A 24,134-nucleotide genomic window follows, 5' to 3' on the forward strand; every position below is an offset into this window, starting at 1 on the left:
TGCCCGCCCTCTCCCTAAGCCTCACTTCCACTGGCTCACTCCCTTTCTTTTATAGGACATCTTCTAGATATGGTCTTTATAGGAGGCTTTTCCTTGATCCCTCCAAAATGGGTTAAGGAGAGCCCATTCTCGGAGTTCCCTACAGCCTGGGCATAGCTCCACCATGAGGCTTAAACGTTATTACGAGGCAAGGTAGGTCCTTGTGTCTCCCCCTTAGAATGGGAGTCCTGAGGGCTGCGCCCTGCCCCATCTGGCCCCTGCCCACCTCTCCATCTTCCTTGCATGCCATTCATCCCCTAACTCTGCCTTCAAGCCACCCTGACCTCCTGCCAGGCCTCTGCAGGCCATGTCCCTTCTACCCCAGGACCTTTGCACTTGCCGTTCCTTCTGCCTAGATGCGCTTCCCCCATATTTTCAGCTAGTATTTACCCTTCCTCCAGGCGTCAACATAAGCATCACACTCTCAGGGAGACCTCCCCCAGAGCCTAGATTATTAGCACCGCACTCTGCCTGACTGCCTGACAAAGCAGCTGCACACGAGTAATCGTGTGTATCATGCTCCCTGCTCCCCATCAGTGCCTGAAGACAAGGCACCGTATTGGTCTTGTTCACTGCAGTCCAATAGTCCTGGCACATAGCAGGGGTTTAGAAAATGTGTGATGGCAGCTGGAAGATGGGAGAATAGATTCTAAGCTGGAGCCAAAGAAGATAACTTGCCCCAGCCTCCCAGAGGCACAGTACCTGGCTGCAGGGGTTTGTAACACTATCCTTTAAGGAGCCCAGCATTACAAGGAGCCTGGCATTACAAGGCAGCACACCCCGGAGAGAGATAAAAGCATCTGCTCTTCTAAAAGGTGCTACGACAGCTTCTGGCTGCTGCTAAGCGAAAGACAAGGTCAGGGAGAACTGAAGGGGAGGCTGGCAGGATCACCAGGGGTCATGCCGGCCCCTCCTACAAGAGCGCAGCTCTCCCCAGCGCCTCACATCCAGCCGTGGAGGACACATTGTCTCGCCAGGTGTCAGAGGAGAGAAGAGAGGATGGTTTCATCCCTGGTCTCTCCACTGCAGGGGCCACGTGGGGGCTAAAAGAGCTGAGCCACCCTGGTGAGAGGGACAAATTAACTGTGGTGCAAAGAGTCCTGCAAATCACACAGGACTCCACTCATCTTGGGCATTCTGGATTAATTTTTCCATCCTTTGATGTTTCAGCTCTGTCCCCTGCAGGCTTACAATATCTAATTGCACATGTCTTGAACTTGGTCCCGGCTGGGGAAATGCAGGCTCCTGTGTTCGGCATGGCTTTGACAGATGGAGCGGCACTCTTGGGTTTATCTGACCCCTGGGACCCCCGACTCCCCTGAAGAGACAGGAGGAGACCCAGATGCCGAAAAGGCGTGTGGGGGCCCCTGGTGTCCAGCCATGGGGCAGTGAGGACAGTGGGTGGAGACGGGCTGACTTACGTGCAGCCGAGGGGATCACCAGGTTGAGAGGTAACAGGAAAACAGGGCAAACCACAGGCAGGGAAACCCTGACCTAGGCACGGCTGAGAGCTGGGATGCTTCGAGGCTGGCTGTGTGCTTCAGTCTGGAGGGCAGCTCTTCATAAATTTGACAAGCCTTTCTTTGGTCTGTCCTGTCTGCTGGGGCCAGGCGCTCAACTATGAAGTGGGCATCCAGAGATCAAAGGCTCCCCGCTGCCTGGGACTCAGGGTCTGAAGCTCAGTGACAGGGGATTTCTACTCTTCACAGAGAAGGCAAAGGAAATGGTCTGGCTCCCTGAAGTCTACTGTGTTCCAAAGAACACAGGCATGAGAGTCAGATGGCCCCAGGGGAGCCCCCCCACTCACAAGCTGGGCGACGCCAGTGAGGACCTCAGTCTCATGTCTCATCTGAGACCTGGGAATCCATTCCATATGATGGAATGAGTGAACGGCTGTTAGGCACCCAGCTCAAGGCCAGGAGTGTGGTGTAGACAGGCATTTTTTGCTTGTTGTTTAGTCGTTCAGTCGTGTCCGACTCTTTGCACTCCCTGGACTGTAGCCCGCCAGGTTCCTCTGTCCATACGATTTCCCAGGCAAGAGTACTGGAGTGAGTTGCCATTTCCTTCTCCAGGGGATCTTCCTGACCCAGGGATTGAACCTGTGTCTCCTGCACTGCAGGCAGATTCTTTACTGTTGCGCTAAGATGGGCACTTGTCTTCAAATTGCTCCTTGTGAAGCCCTGGCATTGAATTTTGTCCAAAAAAGGAGGGGAGTTGGAAGAGGAGGGAGGGGAGGGCCCGGCCAAGCCTGAGAAGTACTTACTTGGCTCGCAGGGCGAGCTGCCGGTCATTGGGGCAAACCCACTGATCACAGCCACTGCCGAAGATGGTGTCGGCCATGGTTTGGAGCAGCCAGCCAGGCTGGGGAGTCACATCTGAGATAAGAAAGAGGGAAAAAGAAAGAGCACGTCATTGGCTGGGGTGCGCGTGGCAGACGGGGTCCCTCAGACACCAAACACCGGTCCTACCAACCTGTCCGCCTCCGCTGCTGCCCTATGCCGTCCCCAGTGACGTTTGGACTCTCACCAGCAGAATCACCCCTCCAGCTAAGTGCGATTTCCTCAAGGTTCCTCTTTCAGAGACTCCTGATTCTGGGAGGGGTAGCTAGGTGACTCATGCAGCTAAGTGACAGGGTTGGACTTGACCGACAGGACATCAAAGGGAAGTTTTCAACTTGGCAGGCAAGCCCCGAGGGCGTTTGCACCCTCCAGGTACCAACCCCACTTTACTGCCCTGGGACCACAATGAACATGGCCCCCTTGCAAATCCTGAAGGAAGGGGGCCCTGCTCCAGAGCTGGCTGGTGGTTTCACTTGTGCAGTTGAGCTGAGCTGGCTTTCTCCTTATCACCAAGGATATGTGTTGTGACGGGACTTCCCTGGTGGTTCAGGGGCTAAAACTCTGTGCTCCCAATGCAGGGGGCCCGGGTTCGATCCCTGGCCCTACATGCCTCCACTAAAGATCTCACATGCCAAAAGGAAGACTGAAGATCCCACGTGCCCCACCTAAGACTCAGCTCAGCCAAATAAATAAATAATTTTTTAAAAAGGATATGTGTTGGGGAGATAGTAAAGAGGGAAAGAGAGAGAAAGCTGAGTTTGAGGGAATCCTAATTCTAGAGTAGAGGTGAGGGGCAGTACAGAGTTAGTCACACTCCCCTGGTCTCATTCCCTCCAGACCAGTGGTTCTCAAACACAGGACTCCTTTACACTCTTGAAAATCAGTCCGGCAGTTCTTCAAGTGTAACATACAGTTATTACCACATGACCCAGAAAGGGCTTTGAGGTATAAACCCAAGAGGACTGAAAACGTATGTCCATACACAAACTTTTACACGAATATTCATAATTGCCAAAGGTAGAAACAATTCAAATGTCCATCAGCTGATGAATGGATAAAATGTGGCATATCTGTATAATGGAATATTGTTTGGCCATAAATGGACTGGAGAAGAACACCAATGAGCCTTGAAAACATGCTAAGTGAAAGAAGCCAGTTACAAAAGACCACATATTGTATGGTTCTATTTATATGAAATGTCCAGAACAGGCCAACCCATAGAGACAGAAGGCAGATTAGTGGTTGCCAGGGGCTGGGGGTGGCAGGGAGGGAAGAATGGGAGTGACTGCTAATGGGCTCAGGATCCTTTTTCGGATGATGGAAATGTTCTGGAATTAGACAGCGGTGATGGTGGTATGGGCTCCCCAGGTGGCCTAAGGGGTTAAGAACTTGCCTGCCAACGCAGGAGACGTTAACAGATGCAGGTTCCATCCCTGGGTCAGGAAGATCCCCTGCAGGGAGGGCATGGCAACCCACTCCAGTATACTTGCCTGGAGAATCCCATGGACAGAGGAGCCTGGTGAGCTACAGTCCATGAGGTCACAAAGAGTCGGACACGACTGAAGTGACTTAGCATGCATGCAGGATGTTTGCACAGATTTGTGAATTCACTAAAACCACTATCTTGTACACTTTGAATGTCTGAAATTTATGGTATGTGAACTACATCTCACTAAACTGATAAAAAAAATTCTTGAGAAGGCCAAATGGTATGGGCTATATCTACTGCTATTTACCAGATTAGAAATGAACACTGAAAAAATTTAAATTGTTAAGTCATTTAAAAATCATAAACCCACGAGATGCTCACATATTTAAAAGCTGTATTTTCAAAACAAAAGCAATTAGTGAGAATAACGGGATTGTTTTGCATTTTAACAAATCTATGTAATGTTTGGCTTAACAACAGTTTCATGTCTGACATTTCAATCAACGTTTTGTGGTACGTAGTTTTGTTAACGTACATGAAGGACATCCAGACTCTCACGGATATGTCCTATAGTTGGAACAGGGTGGAGTGTTTTAATAGCCTTCCTAGATAATTGTGGACGTTCTTCTTTCATTCTGCACCCAAACTCAACAGATGACAGTTATCTTTAAAGATTAGTTCCAATGTGGCATTTGGATCACAGGTCAATGAACTTTTCATCTGTATATTTGAGAGAATTTGACCAAGTATACTGTGATGAGGATGAAGAAGAAAATATTTTTGACCTTGTGGACCCCTGTGGGAACCCCGCAGAAATCACTGGATTGTGGTTTGAGAGCTGTTGTTCCAGATCAATGTCACCCATTTCTGTGATGACCAGCAGGGGGCGGCATGTAGACTGCTGCTAACTGACCCCCACAAGACCTTGACCCCAGCGGTCTCTCTATCCCAGGTGATCCAGGCAGCCAGCCACCTTGAGAGAGAGACCCCGAAGAGCTGTTCGGGGAGCTCCCTGGGGAGACCCCAGGCCGGATCCAGTGCTGGGAGGGTTGTTGGTACCACCTCCCATTTAAAGTCTTGACCTTCTCCCAAATGAGGCTCACATCCAGCCCAGGAAATCACAGGCGGGTCAGAAACGACATGCTCATCAAGCAACTTTAAACCAGCCCCACTTCTAGCTATGGTTTGTCTTGTTGCTGTTGTTTTAAAGTTCTGTTATCTTGTGAAAAGTGCAGTCACACTGCTGCATGGGTGTGAAACGCCTTATTCTGTTCCAAGTAAACATTAGAAAACATACTGTAACTCAGTAGCCCTGTTTCCTTATTATTATTTTTTTTAAATATTCTGGGAGCATCAAGAAATGGAAGCGATGGAGTCTCCCTGATGGGGACAGGCTGAGCCCGGGGCTAACTGGCAGTCCATCTCCTCACAGATTCTGCCTACAATGCAGGCCACCCGGGTTTGAGCCCTGGGTCAGGAAGATACCCTGGAGAAGGGAATGGCTACCCACTCCAGTATTCGTGCCTGGAGAACCCCTTGGACAGGGGAGCCTGGAGGGCTGCAGTTCAGACCGGACTGAAGGACTACATTACCATTGGGGGCACCACACGTCCCAGGCCACTGCTTTCAGGACTAGACCTCCGGGCTCCGAGACTTCCCGCCCACTGCTGCAGCTAGGTACAGAGAGTATGGAGGTGGCCCCTCTGCTCTGCCAGGCAACCCCGCGAAAGCAGGGACGCACCAGTGGTGATCCCAGAGGGAGGAACAAGTCAGAGAACCTCGAGGTGGGAATTATTCCATCTTCTGCAGATGCTTCTGAAGCAAAAGGGAGTGGAGCTGAGGAGTGGGGAGGAGGCGGGAAGAAAGAAGGGATCCTGTGTTCTCATGTTTGAAATGCCACCTTCTTTATGGTGGGACAGGTGAGGACTTCCAGGAGACAGCAGCTCCTCACAACCCCAAACACATCACCTCCAAATAAACCTCTAGGGAATAAATCTCTTTTGTCCCTTTTGGGTCATTTCCTAGGGCACTAGAGTTTGAGGATCACTGGCAAGAGAACCCCCAAACTAACATCTCTCTGTCCAAAGAAAAGCTATGACCAACCTAGCCAGCATACTAAAAAGCAGAGACGTTACTCTGCTGACAAAGGTCCATCTAGTCAAAGCTATGGTTTTTCCAGTAGTCACGTATGGATGTGAGAGCTGCACCATAAAGAAGGCTAAGTGCCGAAGAATTGATGCTTTTGAACTGTGGTGTTGGAGAAGACTCTTGAGAGTCCCTTGGACTGCAAGGAGTTCAAACCAGTCAATCCTAAAGGCAATCAGTCCTGAATATTCATTGGAAGGACTGATGCTGAAGCAAAAACTCCAATACTTTGCCACCTAATGAGAAGAGCTGACTCTTTAGGAAAGACCCTGATGCTGGGAAAGATTGAAGGCAGGAGGAGAAGGGTATGACAGAGAATAAGATGGTTGGATGGCATCACTGACTCGATGGATGTGAGTTTGAGCAGCTCCGAGAGATGGTGAAGGACAGGGAAGCCTGGCATGCTGCAGTCAATGGGGTTGCAAAGAGTTGGACACGACTGAGCGACTGAACAACAACTGACCCATCTGACATCTAATTCCTTTGCTTTGCTTTTTTTTTTTTTTTAACTTGAGTCCAAATAATTCTGCAACCACCCACAGGCTACTGTTTTATTCTTTCTCTATCTAATCATTATTTTTTTCTGTTTGGCAGAAGAGAAAAGAACCAGGCTGAGAGACTGAGAAAAGGTCACACCCATATGGGTCTGCTAACTCTTAATTAATATACCTTCTCTGCCTCAAGTCACCTTGTGCAGGAAGTATAAAGGGAAGGGTTTGGTGGCAGTGAGGATGATCCAACTTGGAGAGAAAAGACCTGAGAAAGTCTGACTTTTACGCAAACTTACTGCAAGACTAGGAATAATCAGTTATTTCTCCCCAGGTCTCAGTTTCCCCATCTTTTCCCCAGGGCGAGCAGCGACTGACAGGCTGGAGGGACCACTCTGGGTGGTCCAGTACATTCTCACCTGCCAAGGGGCAGGTAGGGGACTGGAGAAGGGTCCTGGGAGGGAGATTGGTCACTGCTTCAATCTGGTGGGGGGATCTGGGCCCCCACCCCAGCCTGATTCTTAGGGCAGGAAGGAAGAAGCGTTCTGGGTCCCCCACCCTTCCTGCTCCTGGAGCTTTGAGGAAGATGAGCCCACTGAGCCAAACACCACAGAGAGATCCAGGGAGATGCGGGATGTCCCTCCCAGAGCCTGGGGCCGTGGGCACCTGCCGGTGGTAAATTCGTGGCTGAGCACGTCCACAGCAGTGGCTCCGACTGAGAGCTGAGGCCCTGTCCAGGGACTGCGGGGCCCACCCTGGGCTGTGGCTGGCACCTCGGAAGGCACAGCTGTCCCTGGCCCACGTGGAACAATCTCAGCACAGGTGGTGGGAGAGGAAGGCAGTGCGTGGAAACACAGTTTAGGAAACTGCCAACAGAGTCAGCTTAGGTTCTCCGAATCTAAGCATCCTGAGCCTGCTGCCAGATCCCTGCCCACCAGCTGGCTCATGTCCCCCGGCTTCCTGTACCCCCTTAACCCGGGGCTCTTCTGCCAAGCTGTGTGTTCGCCATCATGCAATACACTCCTGGGCTCGCTGCCTCTCCAGCAGGGGCCCCAAGGAGGAGGAGGTGGAGGAGGAAGGTGGGAGGACATGCATTGCAATGAAGACCCAGCATAGCCAAAAATAAATTAATTTTTAAAAACTGCAAGCTCCCGTGGCCTCTCCTGGGCACCGTAGAACACACTCATCACCCACCCCTAGATGAAGACTTACCATCTTCATGTAAGACCATCCCATGTCTTCCTAGACAGTTGTGCGTAGATTTTTAAATAAAATTGGGTTCTTACTACCTATGCTGTTTGTTTTCTTATCACACTGTGCTTTCTCACATTATTAAAAGTCCTCAGAAACATGATTCTTCATGGTAACTTAGTATTCTGGATTTATTTTTCCCATTTTCCTGTTGGGGGAGGCACATGGATTGTTCCCAGCTTTGTCCTATTGTCTTCAGCCCTAAATGGATATCCTGGGAGATAAATCTTTGAGCCCATTTCTGATTATTTTCTTAGGATAAATTCCCCAAGGGGAAAAGATGTGTACCTTTTTTTAAAAAATGTAACACCAAAGCGTATCACCAGAGTCATTCACACAAAAAAATTCTGCTGCAAGCAGTCGTGTCCCGCTGGTCTTATGTGGATGTTCTATTTTCAAGCTCAGAACTCAGAGATGGAAGAATCTGTAAATCTCCAATAAACTGCTTTTAATCACGTGTACAGGGACTTCCCTGGGGCTCCAGTGGTTGAGATTTCAACTTCCGATTTGGGGGCGTATGGGTTCGATCCCTGGTTGAGGGGATGGGATCCTGTAGGTCTCATGGCCAAAGGACCAAAAATCATGGCGCAAAAGCAATATTGTAGCAAGTTCAATATAGACTTTGAAAATGGTCCACATCAAAAAAAACTGAAAAAAGAATAATGTGTATAGTACAATCACTAAAAACAAAAACCTCTTCTCTGCAAGCATTCAGGGTCACTTAAAAGGCGGCTTCTCCCTCTTAATGGACTTTGCGGGCTTCGAATCTGGTGAAGCAGCACCAGCCTGTGAGCCTGGGTGACCTGTGGTCCGGTCACAACTTGCTAGCCGGGTTCCTTCTACAAAGAGCCAGGGTCTCCGCCTTCACACAGGCACCCAGCGAGGATGAAATGAACACGCACGCCTGAAACTCCAGAGAGCAGCCCACATCATTACTAACCCAGGGAAACGCTGCTCTTTGACCCAGCCTTCCAAATGTTACCACCTCTTTAACACAGCGCTGAAAACCTTTCCAGCCTACAGCTGTCTCTGAGATGCACCGGGTTCTGAAAAAGACACTGGAAGGCAAAAACCACCTGCCCCTTGGGAAGCATCACACACGCCCACCGGGGCTCCACCTTAACCAGGGGCCACAGAAACAAGAAATTACAGAACAGCTCCTCATTGCCCATGGCTTCTCCCGGCGGGGCATTCTCTCCCGCCTTCAGACCCTGGCATTTCTGCCTCCTTGGTTTACTTCAGGGAAACTTTTGCTAATACAACTGAGCCCTGTCTGATGCCCCAGGCTGGGAAGTGAATGGATAAGCTTTCATGGAGCTGTAGGGTCCGGATCTCGTGGGAGGAACAGACATGATATGGGGAAAAGAATGGGAAAGAGAGAGGAGGGGTGAGACAGTGGGAAGGGAGCCACAGGGTCTAGGCAGGGGCACCATGTGTAAAGGCAAACACAAGTCACCAGCAACGGCAGGATGCCGGGTCCAAACAGCCACTGAGAGAGAACAGAAGTGCATCTTTCCACGCAGATGCAGGAGGGCTTCTGGGGGCAGCTGAACCACGAGAAAGGAGACATGAGGCCCAGCCAAGAGCAGCAGACAGCCCGTAGACTTGGAAGCAATAAAGAAATGTAGGAATTTCCCTGATGGTCCAGTGGCTAAGACACTGTGCTCCCGAGTTCGATCTGGTCAGGGAAGCCTAGATCCTACATGCCGCAGTTAAGTATCTCAAATGCCACAATGCAGATCGAAGCTCCTGAGTGCTGCAACTAAGACCTCGTGCAGCCAAATACATAAATATTTTTTAGGTAGTAAACTATTCAATTAGGGGATGGATGGTATGCAGCATTACCATGGTAATAGATAACTGACACAAATGGCATTTGGTAAACAAAATCCCAACCCTGACCTCAATATCCTGAGGAGCCCAACCTCCCAGAGCTGTTTGGAGTTGGACTTGCAAACTGCGAGCAGCGGAAAGGTCAAAGGGCCAGATGAGAGAGACGAGACAGGGGGCATAAGAAGCAAATAAAACCCATTCTGCCTTCTCCCATGTGCCAGAGTGGGGCTGGGGGAGGGCCCGGAGCCTTCTCAGGTAGCCTGTGCAGGGCTGGAAGAGGGGGAGGGGGTCACCCCAGGGCCAAATCTGAGCTGATGCCTGGACAGCTGCCAGGGGAAGGATCAGAGCCCGCGTTCAGCCTCCTGTCGCGATCCTTCAGTCATGCCTGCCCTGGGTGCGGGAGGGAAGGGTGGCTGCCTATTCACGGCTGCTGCTGAGTCTGCCATGTAGACAACTAGCTGGGCCTGGATCGGGGGGTCAGGGAAGGAGATGAGGGCTTGAGGAGGGGAAAGAAAAAACAGGGATGAATATAAAAGAATACTTGCCACCCAGCCGCTGCTTCCCGAGGCCTCAAAGACACTGCCTAAGAGCCTGCAGTTCTACACCCAGGTATTAATATTCCAGGGAACCCTTAGCAACAGGCCCTGACATCTGCTCTGTTACTATGATACGGGAAACATGATAATAGAAGCAAGATAAGGTGAGCCGAGACATCAACATTTCCTCCACCTGTCACACCGCACTCGGAGGATGAAAGACGCAGACAGGGAGCCTCAAAGGCCTGTCTGAAACCCGAGGGAAGCTCTCTGTGGGCTGATTATGCACGAGGCAAGGGTGGAGAGGACGCAGAAGATGAGAGAGGAGCCCCGGGGAAGCTACTGCCTGACAAAGGTCCCCAGGACTCACCCTGTCATCGGGCACCCTATCAGCTCTGCTTCCTTGGGTGACTTTGCTCCCACCCCACCCCTTCATTGATTCTCCCCTTGTCTTTGCCCAGACTCTGGCAGGAGCTTCTCAGTTGGCCTTTGGACCTCCAGGGGCTCACTATACACCTTCACTTGCAGTCAGAGAGGTCATCCTTAAAGCATAGATCAGACCACGCAAGTCCCTTGCTCTTAAAACCTTCAGTGGCTCCCCTTTGCCCAAGAGGAAAACCCAAGCTTTGCCAAGGCCACCCATGAACTGGCCCAAATGACCCTTCCAGTATCACCTGCCACCTCATCTCTCCCACAAGGCCCACACTCTTGTAATTGGGAACTGGGATGTGTCCTGGCTGCTCAGCTTTGTTTCTGGAACTTGTCCCGTGACCCACCTTCCCTATGCATACTGGCAACCTGCAGCAGCCCCACACCAATCCTCTGGGAATTTGGAATCGACCCCATTTGCCTCCCCTCAGCATTTCAGTCCACTGTGTGTCCTGGGTGGGATGGGGAGGGGGTCTTTACTTCTGGTGGGGTCTTTAGATTCCTGCAGCCTTTCCTGTCTGTGCTCTGGGCCCTGCAAGGAGTAGTCCAGCCTAGATGCCCCAGGGCACATCCCCACATCCCCCATGAGCCACAAGACTGAGCATGCTGTTGGCCTCAGACAGACAAGCAGCACTACTTCTGTCTTCACTGCCCTCATTCATTCATTCAACAAACAAGCTCTGAGTGTCGACTCTGCGCCAGGCACGTGACACGTCTCAGCTGACTGCTGGGTGAGCAGGGGGCAGCTCTCCGTACCCCCGAGAAGGCCCCACTTACTGCTGCAGGGGTCTTCTCCCCAGGGAAGTAAATCCTCACCCCAAACGTCCACTCCAGTGGACCCAAATCCCTGCCCATCTCTGTCTCCCCGATTTCTCATTCCCAGGCTCAGACAATACTTTGCAGCCTCCAACCAAAATGAGATGCAAAACGCCCTGCTCCTTGCTCCTCTCACTTCAGGCGCCAGCCCTCCAATTTTAACAGCCACAAGCTCTGCCTACCTGTCCCCAGAGGCATAGCTCACTTCTGTCGTTTCTAAGACGCCTGAAACAGAGCAGGTGGGGGTCCAAGCTGAAGACGATCACAGAGCTGATGGCAGGCGACTCCAGGGCAACCAGACTCCTGGGGCAGGACTCATCCTCAAATACACAGGAAAGAGGGAAGCCTCACAGGGCCCAAAGCAGTGCTCTGGTCCTCAGGGGACCAGGTGGAATTACTTCTGAGGGCTGCTATAACCAAGTACCACGAGTTGGGAGCCTTACAACAGTTCTAGAGCCTGGAAGTCCAAAACCAAGATGTCAGCAGGGCCAAGCTCCCCCCCAGAGGAGAATCTCTCTACGAAGCATCTGCTTAGCCTCTGCTGTTTGCTGGCGATGCTGGGTGCTCCTTGGTTTGTCACTCCATCACTCCAACCTCTGTCTTCATCTTCACGTGGCATTCTTCCCTCTGTGTCTCCATGTGGCCATCTCCCTGCATTTCATGTTGAATTAAGACCAGGAATTTCCTGACGGTCCTGTGGTTGGGACTCTCACTGCCAAGTGCCCAGGTTCAATCCCTGGTCAGGGAACTAAAACCTCATAAGCTGTGTGGCAAGGCCAAAAAATAAAAAGACCATGCTGCTGCTAAGTCGCTTCAGTCGTGTCCAACTCTGCGCGACCCCATAGACGGCAGCCCACTAGGCTGCCCTGTCCCTGGGATTCTCCAGGCAAAAACACTGGAGTGGGTTGCCATTTCCTTCTCCAATGCATGAAAGTGAAAAGTGAAAGTGAAGTCACTCAGTCATGTCTGACTCTTTGCAACCCCATGGACTGCAGCCTACCAGGCTCCTCCATCCGTGGGATTTTCCAGGCAAGAGTACTGGAGTGGGGTGCCATCGCCTTCTCCGAAAAAGACCACAGGAGATTCCAATATGACCTCATCTTAATTAATTACATCAGCAATGCCCCATTTTCAAATTAATTCACATTCTGAGGTTCTGAGCATTAGGACTTCTTCATGCCCCCTTTAAAAAAATTATTTATTCATTTGGCTGCATCGGGTTTTGGTTGTGGCACACGGGCCTCTCTCTAGTTGCAGCAAATGGGGCCCAGGGTTCACAGGCTCAGTAGGTACAGCACAAGGGTTTGGCTGCCCTGCAGCATGTGGAATCCTAGTTCCCCGACCTGGGATCAGACCTGTGCCCCCTGCATTGGAGCTCAAATTCTCAATCACTGGACCCCCAGGGAAGTTCCTCAATATGTCCCCCTGGGGACACAATTCAACCCATGATACGTAGGGAAGAGAAAGGCCAGAGTCCTACTTTGAGAGTGGGGATAGCAGAGACAGTGGACCCTGTGAATGAACAGATGTTCAAAATAGCCTTTACCCCCGACCCTGGAGGTCCCGGGGTGCTCAGGACTGGGAGAGGGATATACTAATACATCCAAGACAGGGGTCATCAAGTGTGTGCCTGCGTGCGCGCTAAGTCCCCTCAGTCATGGCCGACTCTTTGTGAACTGATGGACTACAGCCCACCAGGCTCCTCTGTCCATGGGATTCTCCAGGCAAGAGTACTGGAGCGGGTTGCTATGTCGTCCTCCAGGGGATCTTCCCCACCCAGGGATCCACCCCCGTCTCTTATGTCTCCTGCACTGGCAAATGGGTTCTCTACCACTAGTGCCACCTGGGAAGCCCCAGGGGTTGTCATGGTTGCTGCAAAAAGTGGATTTGGGAAAACAATCTCCTTGGGTCACTGCTTGTCTTGGGAGTTCTTAACAGGGGACCAGTGAACTTGGATGGGAACAAACTGTATTTTCATAACCTGTAACTGAAATGACCTATTCATCATGAATACAGGCAACACATCACAGTCATATGGAAAGCTCCAGTGTCTTGGTCATCAGCAGAATCACAGATATCTTCATATCACAGTACAGACCTGCAGATACCTCAGTGTTATTCATGCTCATCACTACTTTAAAATTATAATAGTTATTACATTCAGATGTACATTATACTAGAGACAATAGACTAATATGTAAAAACTAAATTTTTATAATCCTGAAAATTGACATGAATATTTTTTAACATCTAATAACCAGAATTAGAAAATAATTAACTTGAGATAAGAAAACCGGCTTCTTATTGGTTGAAATTTTCTCAATAAAAGAAAGCTATTTCAAATAAAAAAATATTGTTACCAGTTCTTCTGATAATCTTGCCGTCTCCTGATAGATTTAGCAATTAGTAAAAGCAAATAAAAATATCATATGTTGTGGTGATTTTAAAAATTACAATAGTTACTAGACCTATGGCAAGGCCGTTTACTTGCAGAAAAGAATGGCAGCCCACTCCAGTATTCTTGCCTGGGAAATGCCACGGACAGAGGAGCCTGGCAGTCTATAGTGCATGGGGTTGCAAAGAGTCAGACGTGACTTAGTAACTAAACAACAACAAGGCTGTTTACTTAATGATTCAAAAAAAGGAGCACATAAGTTACTATATCAGAAGCTTGTTTTGTTAAAAAAAATATATTCTGATAATAATGTCAATACAACTGGCTTCTTCTAAAACACTGTTCGTGCACTGAGAGCCGATATCTTGAGAAACATTCCACAGGATTCACCAGATGGTCAAAAAAGAAATCAATGGCACAGAAAGCAAAGAACAGGAGATGAAATTGAAGCTTAGCTCAAAGGTTACCAGGATAAAATCAAGCCTTCAGGGTAAGCAGCTGTCTGTGGCTCGGGGGACTCTGCTCAGAAAATGCCCAAGTTGTCTGTCCCAGGTGTTACCAGGCACCTGGCTTGGGGTGCATGCGGAGGAGTGTAAATGCTATTCGTTTCGTAATGCAGAAAAACAAGCCTGCTTCCATCTATTCAATTTGTGTGGAAAATCTCAGGCAAACAGAATTTCTGCAAAGGAAATCTGATTTCAGCTGACACCCAAAGGTGCTTGTTGGAAGAGCCCAAGAGGAACCTCTCCATGAGGCAGAGATGCCTCTGGAAGGAAGAGGCCCACCGCTTCTCACCCCAGCCTCAGGTGTGCCGACAGGGTGGTCCTCTGTGCACTTGGGTCCTAGGAGCAGCGGCCTCTGACAGCCCTGCCAGGACCCCGGCTCTCAGGCGACGCTCCTCAGGGCTCCGCCAGGTCCTTCAGTCTTCTTCTGCCCACTTTCCCAGAGCTGGGGAAGGGACCCTGGCCCTGGCTGTTTGCTTACAGCCAGCAGCCAAGGCAACCCCCGCTGACCCAGCTGCTATCTGTAGCCAGCTGTCCCCTCTCGTTCATGGAAACACAAATAGTTGGTTCCCTGTTCAGCTCCAAGGTTAAGTACGCACTGCCCAGGTGCCAGCTATTAATTTCTCTGCACACTCCTCAGTTCCCCTGGTGGAGGTTAAGACTGCAAAGAAGTGGAGGTGTCCATCACGAAAGACCCTGGCAATGACTGCTGAAGACTCAAGCAAGGCGGGGGGTAGGCACCTGAGAGTGAGAAAGGAGACCACCCCCAGCAGGTGGCTAGGTTCAGAGAAGATGAGCAGGGAAAAGACCAAACAGAAGCGCCGACATTTTACCGGTAGTTTTGGAGGTTTTAAGGAGGAGCCCACAAATCGAAATGTCCCTGCTCGTGTTCAGTCTGGCCCTGAGCTACCAAACTGGGAGGGCAAGCCTAGGACTGCACAGGGCGCTGCCCACTTGCCAGGTGCTGGCCACAGGCTGGCCAAGTGAAACTCATCACAGTCCCAAAGGGATGGCATGTCATCATCCACTCTCAGAGAAGAGGTTTGACTGATGGTTGAAAGGGGCAGCCACTCGCTCAAGGCCATGCAGCTGGCCCCTGGCACTTTGTCACCCTCTCTGCCCCCAAGGAGTCCCAGCTGCAGCATGTGGCACCTAATGAAGGCAATGAGGCAGGGCACACTCTCCAAGCCTCTTCTGTGCTCTCAGCCCTTGGGAGCATGCCAGGAGTTCATGGAAATTGAGACCTGTAGGAATTGGCCAAACAGGAGAGGGCTCGGGGTTACCTGGAGCAGAGCTGCAGGTACTGCAGAGGAGGCAGGCTGGTGTGAATTTCCTGGAGCAGGCAGCCAGCAGCTGGGACTAGAGGTGTGAGGCCCAGGAAATGGGCAGCAGGGTCTCCAGGGCTGCTATGCCCCGCCTATACCCACAGGGCAGAGTGACATGAAGCCACAGGTCTCAGACAGGACCCCTTGTTCTCCACCATTTCCACTGCCTGACCCAGGAGCTCACCCAGACCTCAGTCACCCTGGGATCCTAAGTGGTTCCCCTGACTCCTGGCTCACCCACCTGACTCAGCCTACCCTGCCACCAGAGGGGCCCTGTAAAAGCCCGGCTCTACTCAGACACTTGCAATTCAAGCCTATTGTCCCCACTTGGGAGTGCCAGGCCATCTACCGGCTCTATGCCACCTTGCCAAGTATGTCTCCAGACAAACAGAAACACTTGGCATCATACCCTGTTAGATACTTAAGCCCAGGCCTCCTCCAAACAGCCCCCTGCTGCTCCTCAATCCACATCTATTGCCCTAGCCTGAAGCACTGATTCCCTCCTCAGCATCTCCACATTTTTTACCTCTTCCCAGCACTTCCCAGTTTCTAGTGGCTTGTGAAAGCTTCTGACTTCTCCTACTGTACAAAACACTCCCCAAGAGCAGGACAGACCTTGTGCCCAGATGACACTCTAAGCACGTGTGCCAGAATAGAACTGAGAGTCCACAAATAAACCCATACATCTGTGATCAACTGATTATTTGACAAGAGTGTCAAGACCACTCAATGGGGGAAGAAGAGTCTTTTCAGTAAACTGCGATGACAACGGAATAGTCACATGCAAAAGAATGAAGGTGGACCATGACATCATACCATTTAAAAATGTTACTCTAAATGGATCAAAGACCTAAATATAAGAGCTAAAAGTTTTAAAGCACTGAGAAGATAATAGACGGGCAAAACTTCATGACCTTAGATTTGGCAGTGGTTTCTTAGATATTAGAATGTAAATCCAGGGACTTCTGTGGTGGTTCAGGGGCTAAGACTCCACACTCCCAACACAGGGGGCCTGGGTTTGATCCCTGACCAGGGAACTAGATCCGACATGCCACTCTAGATATCCCACATGCCACAACAAAGACTGAAGATCCTGTGTGCTACAGCTAAGACCCAGGACAAATAAATAAACATAAAAGAATGCCAACCCAAACCACAATGAGATATCACTTCATACCAAAAGCATAACCAACAAAAGAAAAGAAAAATAAAGGGGACGTTACTGACATTAAAAAACTCTGTGCATCAAAGAATTAACCCTAATCCCAAATGCAATATTTTCATGGTATATTTATAGAAAAAATATTAAAAGAATAAATGCTTACCATATAAGCCATTTATTAAATTTCATAAACAGCAGAATTACTATTGCTTTCCACGTATAACCTCCCTGATTTTTATGGCTCAGGTCTACCTTGGGTGTTTGAGAGAAAAAGAAAAAGTGTCTATTAATAAACACTGCCTTTCAAGATTTTGAATAAAATGGGTGGCTTCAGTGCCTGTACCCAGGCCCACAAGCACAAGCCATCTTATTTTTATAGGTGCAAATCTTTAAAGCTGAACATGTGACAATGTAATTTTGGAAGGCAAAGATGCTAAAAAAGCTGCCACCCTGGTTTTGGAACTATCTTCTCCCTCAAAAATGGGTTCACTTGTGCAACAAAAGATAGGTATGTTTATTGTTAAATTGTCTTAATGCACGCAAACAAGAAATAGTTTCGAATGTCCATTTACAGTGAAATATATACATAAATGATTCATAAAATGTTAAAAAAGAAGGTGAAAAGGTAAGTCACAGAATGGAAAAAGATATTTGCATATCACATATCTGATAAGGGTCTAGTATCCAGAAAAGATAAAGAATGCCTCCGACTCAACAATAAAAAGACAACTCAACTAATAAATGGGTAAAAGACTTGAATGGGGCCTCCCTGGTGGCTGAAGAGTAAAGAATCTGCCTGCCAGTGCTGGAGATATGGATTTGATCCCTGGTCCAGGGAGATCCCCTGGAGAAGGAAATGGCAACCCACTCCAGTACTCTTGCCTGGGAAACACCATGGATGAAGGAGCCTGGCTGGCTCTGTCCACGGGGTTGCAGAGTTTCGAACACGACTTAGTGACTGAATAGCAGCGACAAAGGATTTGAACAGACGTTTCTCGAAAGGAGAAGCGCACACACCTAAAAGCCCATGGAAAGACACTCCACGTTACCAGCCATCAGAGACATGCAAGCCCAAACCACAGTGAGGTGCCTCTTCACGCCCATTAGGATGGCTATCATTTTAAGGACGGAAATTAATGTGTGTTATCAAGGATGCAGAGAAATGAGAACTCTCATTCACTGCTGGCACAAATGTAAAATGGTGCCACCACAGTGGAAAACAGTTCAGTAGTTGCTCAAAAAAATAAACACAGAATTACAATCCTAATCCAAAAGAACTGAAAATACATTTCGAAGCAAAAACAGTAGATCTTCTTCTTCAGAGAAGATCTATTCACATCAGCTAAAAGGTAGAAACCACCCAAATGTCCATCAACTGGTAAAAGATATGTGGTGTAACCAACAGTGGACTATTCAGTTCAGTCATTCAGTCGTGTCTGACTCTGCGACCCCATGAATCACAGCACGCCAGGCCTCCCTGTCCATCACCAACTCCCAGAGTTCACCCAAACTCATGTGCATCGAGTTGGTGATACCATCCAGCCATCTCATCCTCTGTCATCCCCTTCTCCTCCTGCCCCCAATCCCTCCCAGCATCAGGGTCTTTTCCAACGAGTCAACTCTTCATATGAGGTGGCCAAAGTATTGGAGTTTCAGCCTCAGCATCATTCCTTCCAAAGAAATCCCAGGGCTGATCTCCTTGCAGCCCAAAGGACTCTCAAGAGTCTTCTCCAACACCACAGTTCAAAACCATCAATTCTTCGGCGCTCAGCTTTCTTCACAGTCCAACTCTCACATCCATACATGACCACTGGAAAAACCATAGCCTTGACTAGACAGACCTTTGTTGGCAAAGTAATATCTCTGCTTTTTAAAATGCTGTCTAGGTTGGTCATAACTTTCTGGCCATAAAAAAGAACAAAGTGCTGATTCATGCAACCACATGGATGAGCCTTGAAAACATCGTGTTAAAAGAAGCCAGGCCACAAAAGACAGCATAGTATAGGACTCCTTTTATGTGAAATGTCCAGAATAGACACATCTATAGAGACTCTAAATAGATTTAGAAGCTGTCTAGGGCTGGTGTTTCCTTGGTGGTCCAGTGGTTAAGACTCTGCACTTCCACTGCAGCGGGTGGGATTCGATCCCTGGTTGGGGAACTAAGAGCTCACATGCTGTGTGGCACAGCCAAAATAATAATAATAGCTGCCTAGAGCCTATGGGGGAGGAAGACAGGTAATAGCTAAAGGATATGGGGTCTCTCTTTGGGGAGATGGAAATGTTCTAAAACTGGCTGTGGTGACGGCTGCTTATATCTGTGAATATACCAAACCCAACAGAATCGTATACTTTTTATGGGTGACTTCTATGGTATATGAATTACATCTCAATAAAGCTGTTACAAAACAAAGTATGGAGCACAGTGAAGCACAAACTGGGGGGTCTGGACAGGGCAACCAGGTACACAGTCTCCAGGGGACAACGAAATGGTCACTTACATTTTACCGTCACCCCCTGATGGCCTGGGGACAGATTAACTACAAATTAACCTCAATATGAAAACAACAGATGGTGCATTTGTGAAAACACTGTGGGAGAGGGGCAGGGAAGAGAAAGAGAGAGAAAGCAAACATGGTCAAATGCTAAGAATGACTGAATCTAAGTGGAGAGGTTTCTTTGTCCTGTTTGTCCAGCTTTTCTGTAAGGGTTGAAAACTTTCACAGTAAACCTTCCATAATGAACTCTCAACGGCTAAATCTGGAACTGTTTTTGGTTTTTTTTTAAGATTTTTTTTTAATGTGGACCATTTTTAAAGTCTTTATTAAATTTGTTACAATATTGCTTCTGTTTTACGATTTGTTTTTTGGCCAGAGGCATGTGGGATCTTAGCTCCCAACCAGGGACTGAACCCACACCCTCTGAACCGGAAGGCCAAGTCTTAACCACTGGACTGCCAGGGAAGTCCCAAAAGCTGGAACACTTTTTCCAACAACAAAAATAACAATAGTACTGGATTACAACCCATAAAATAAATATGATATAAAAATTGAATGAACAAATTAATAGGGGAGGTGGACAATTCTCTCTTACAGAAGGGCTACTACTACTGCTGCTGCTGCTAAGTCGCTTCAGTCGTGTCCGACTCTGCGACCCCAGAGACGGCAGCCCACCAGGCTCCCCTGTCCCTGGGATTCTCCAGGCAAGAACACTGGAGTGGGTTGCCATTTCCTTCTCCAATGCATGAGATTGAAAAGTGAAAGTGAAGTCGCTCATTCATGTCCAACTCTTCGCAACCCCATGGACTGCGGCCCACCAGGCTCCTCCGTCCATGGGATTTTCCAGGCAAGGAGTACTAGAGTAGGGTGCCATTGCCTTCTGGTACCGGTTAATAAATACAGGCATACCACATTTAATTGTGCTTTGCAGATAATTGTGTTTTTTAGCAAATTGAAGGTTTGTGGCAAACTTGCACTGAGCGTCTACTAGGGTCATTTTTCTAACAGCATCTGCTCACTTTTTGAGACTGTGTTACATTTTGGTGATTCTTGCACTATTTCAAAATGTTCATTACTTTTATCATTGCTACCTGGTCTACAATCAGTGATCTTTGATGTTATTTTTGCAAAAAGATTACAACTTACTGAAGGCTCAGATGACCGTTTGCATCTTTCAGCAATAGAGTATTTTTTATTTAAGGCATGTATGTTGTCACGGGCTTCCCTAGTAGCTCAGACAGTAAAGAATCTGCCTGCAATGCAGGAGACCTGAGTTCATTCCCTGGGTTAGGAAGATCCCCTGGGGAAGAGAATGGCAACACACTCCAGTATTCTTGCCTGGAAAATTCCACGGACACAGGAGCCTGGTGGGCTATAGTCCATGGGGTCACAAAGAGTTGGACAAAACTGAGTGACTTGACTTTACTCAGATTGTTACATTGTTTTTTAGACACAATGCTATTGCACACTTAATAGCTGTAGTATTATGTGAACATAACTTTTATAAGCACAGGGAAACCAAAAAATGTGTGACTCCCTTTAACATTTGCTTTATCCCGGTGGTCTGGAACTGAACCTGAAATATATGTGTGGTCTGCCTGGTACAGAAGGAATGAAGGAAACAGAAGAATCAGCATTAAAGCACCCCAGTAATAACTGTTGCAGGCCAGATTCGTGGACGGATACTAAAATCACAAAGTTAGAAAAATAGTAACTTTACAGGAGAGACACCTTGCAGATACTACCTTATCCAAGTCATCAAGACTAATATCACCAGTGATAAGACATAGGGACATCAAGGCCCTCCTGATACCATGTACTGAGAAAGATACATCATCATTTTGGTGGTATTCCTGCCCCAAAACACATAACTGCAATGTAAACATGAGAAAATATCAGTTCGGTTCAGTTCAGTCACTCATGGAGAGATGCTCTACATAACAACTGACCAGAACTCTTCTGAAATGTGAAGGTCATAAATGAAAAGGAAAAACAGGGGACTTCCCAGGTGGTCCAGTGGCTAAGACTCCATGCTCCCATTGTAGGGGGCCTGGGTTTGATCCCTGGTCAGGGAACTAGATTCCACATGTTACAACTAAGACCCAGTACAGCAAATATATAAAAAAAAAAAAAAAAAAAAAAAAACTGAGGAGCAGTTACATTGTTATATATTAACAAGGCAAGCAGGGTGAGGGGTAGGCAGGAACTCTGTGAACCATTCTTTTGACATTTATGGAAACCTAAATAATTTCCAAATAAAAAGCTTTAATTTGTTTCACAATTATAAAACAACAAGTTCAGGACTTCCCTGGTGGTCCAGTGATTAAAAAATATGTGCTTCCAATGTAGGGGACATGGGTTCAATTCCTGGTCAGGGAACTAGGATCCCACATCCTGTGTGGGCAGATATATAAAATAAAAACGAGCTTGATTGAAGGTTATCTGTTATTCAGAATCATATATACCAAGGGACATGTGACATGCTGTGGCCACAGAGGATGGTACCCACACCCCCTCCCAGCCCAAAGCCCACCGAGGGAGGTGAGAAGGGACTCAAGGGGTGACTGTAGAGGCCCCCACTTCCCTGTATGAGATGTGGGCTGGAGGGAGCAGGAGTTAGTGGAGGAGGGGTTAGATGTCTGCCAAGGTCTTTCTTCTGAGACAAAGGATGACTCCGCAAAAGGAAAAGAAGACATAATCTAGAATTTCACACCTGTGGCCTTCTCTGTGTCAGGCAGTTTGTATGGCTTTTATTGCTTGAAACTATTGCACTTGGGGACTTCCCGGTGGCCCAGTGGTTAGGACTCAGTGCTTTTACTGCCGAGGGCCTGGGTTCAATCCCTGGTCGGGGAACTAAGAGCCTGCATGCTGCAGATCACAGCCAAAAAAAAATAAAAAGAAACAAAACTGTTGAACCTGTATTATTTCTATACCTTAGGATGGCATGGACTAAATACTAGATGACATTTTTAACTAAATAACTGTCCAATCTACTTAGTGCCTTGTTTTCATTACTTTCGCTTTATTTATTTTTAAACATTTTATCTTTTTAAAAATTAATTTTTATTGGAGTATAGTTGTAGTTTTGCTTTAACAGTGAGTTGAGTCATCCATGACACTTGACCTCCCCCGTTAACCTAGGGAGCATTTTGTCTTATTACCACTATTTATGTTATCAGTGTATTCTCCTCAGGGAGAATTTACAGTGTGTTCACATACCCACCAGCCAAAGATGACGCTGACCTGGGGTCTGCACAAGGGAAAAAAGTGCAGTAAAATATTAACAGTAGAATCTAAAGCAGTGGGCATACAGGTGGACACCACAAACTTCTTTCAACTTTGCTATATATTTTTAATTTTTCATGATAAACTATTATTAAATAAAAGTAAAATTACAAAAGAATATTTGGGGTATGCAAACCGCAAACCAGATTCACAGCCTCAGTAGGAGAATGCACCTAGGAGGCCCCTCTGCAGAAAAATACACCCACGCCTGTTCCTTCTCCCCATGGGTGTCTGCAGGCGACAGGGCTCTGTCTGGAGGAAGGAGAAGCAGTGTCGTGGCCAAGGCCAGGGTCCTGCAGAGAGTCTCCACATAAATACATTCAGTCTTTGGTTTCAAACCAAGTCAGAAAGTGGGCAGCAGCCACAGGTTTTATTAGCTCCAAATGAATCTGGCAATGGGTACCCGGGCTGACTGAGCAGGCCCAACCTGGTCACGTACCCCAGGTGGCCCGGCCAATGGCTGATGAATTCTCTTCTTCTGCCAAAACATAAAGGGCAGACTCCTTCCGAGTCTGTTCTTTGGGGCAGGTATCTGGGATCTGCCTTCTGGCTCTGTGTGAATTATTAGCTCAGTGATCTTGGCAGCTTCCTTCATCTCTCTAGGCCTTAGTTGCCTCATTGGTAAAATGAGTAGCTGCCTCCCGGCCTGTTGGGAAGAGTAAATTAGATCAGTGGTTCTGAATCAGGGTGATTTTGTTCCCCCCAGGAGGTACCCAGGGGCCAGAAGGATAGTGGGGAGAGGTCAGGATGCTGCTAAACACCTTACAAGGCACAGCAGAGCACCCTACCCCGCAACAACATGAAATTTGCCAGCCAAAAATGTCAAAGCACCGATTTGAAAAACTCTGATTTAAATGGTACAGGTAACACACATAGACAGGACCCAAAATACTGTGCAGTCTCAGTGAAGGGCGGCTGCCACCACCGTCATCATCACCACCACCATCACCATGGTTATCATCACCAGCATCACCAGCACCATCACCATGGTTATCATCACCAGCATCACCACCACCATCACCACTGTCATCACCACCATCACCATCACCAGTTACCACCATCAGTATTATTCACCTGAAATTCCCAATACCCAGAAGAGCACAGGTAGGAAGCATCAGTGAACGCTGCTGTACTGAACTGAATGAACAGGACATTCCTTAGGGTTAAGGACATCCCAAAGTGTCCCTTCAATCCCCTAAGCTCCCCTGAGGGAACTGAAGCTGGTAGTAGCTATGAGATGGGTAAGGGGAGTGAGGGGGGGCGCCTTGGAGAAAGGGTCTGAGCAGATGATGGCAATATCAGCCGACACCCTTGTTTAACCCTGAATGTGAGAGTTCTGCTCTGAGCATTTGACACGTATTAATTCATTTTACTCTCTCAACAGCCCAGGAGGTCAGTTACTAATAGAATAATATATTATAATAATATTCTATTACTACTCCCCTCTATGAGCATACACGCTGAACTGTGGCTTCCCCAGTGGGAGAGAGCAGTTTTGCAGAACTCGCCCTCTGCTTGTGGTCAGTGCTTGTGCCTACCTGACTGCTCTACAAAGAAGCTTAGAAAGCATGGCCCTGTCTCCCAGTAGCCTGCGTGTATGTGGATGGTTTCTGGGCCTTTCATTCAGTACTGCGGGAAACACCCAGAGGAGATCCTTTCTGGGC

General features: G+C 48.2%; 1 protein-coding gene across 3 annotated transcripts in view; it reads right to left on the minus strand.

The window, feature by feature from the left end:
• RPH3AL (rabphilin 3A like (without C2 domains)) overlaps window positions 1–24,134 on the minus strand; it is a 137,224-nt gene that overhangs the window by 85,463 nt on the left and 27,627 nt on the right. For all 3 annotated transcript variants that reach the window (XM_040243814.1, XM_040243815.1, XM_040243813.1), the window contains exon 2: window positions 2,303–2,414. In XM_040243814.1, coding sequence (XP_040099748.1) covers window positions 2,303–2,379 — 77 coding nt within the window. In that variant the 5' untranslated portion in view covers window positions 2,380–2,414. The remainder of the gene's footprint in view (window positions 1–2,302; window positions 2,415–24,134) is intronic.

Source organism: Oryx dammah, unplaced genomic scaffold (assembly GCF_014754425.2).
Source record: "Oryx dammah isolate SB20612 unplaced genomic scaffold, SCBI_Odam_1.1 HiC_scaffold_8, whole genome shotgun sequence".
Taxonomy (NCBI): Eukaryota; Metazoa; Chordata; class Mammalia; order Artiodactyla; family Bovidae; genus Oryx; species Oryx dammah.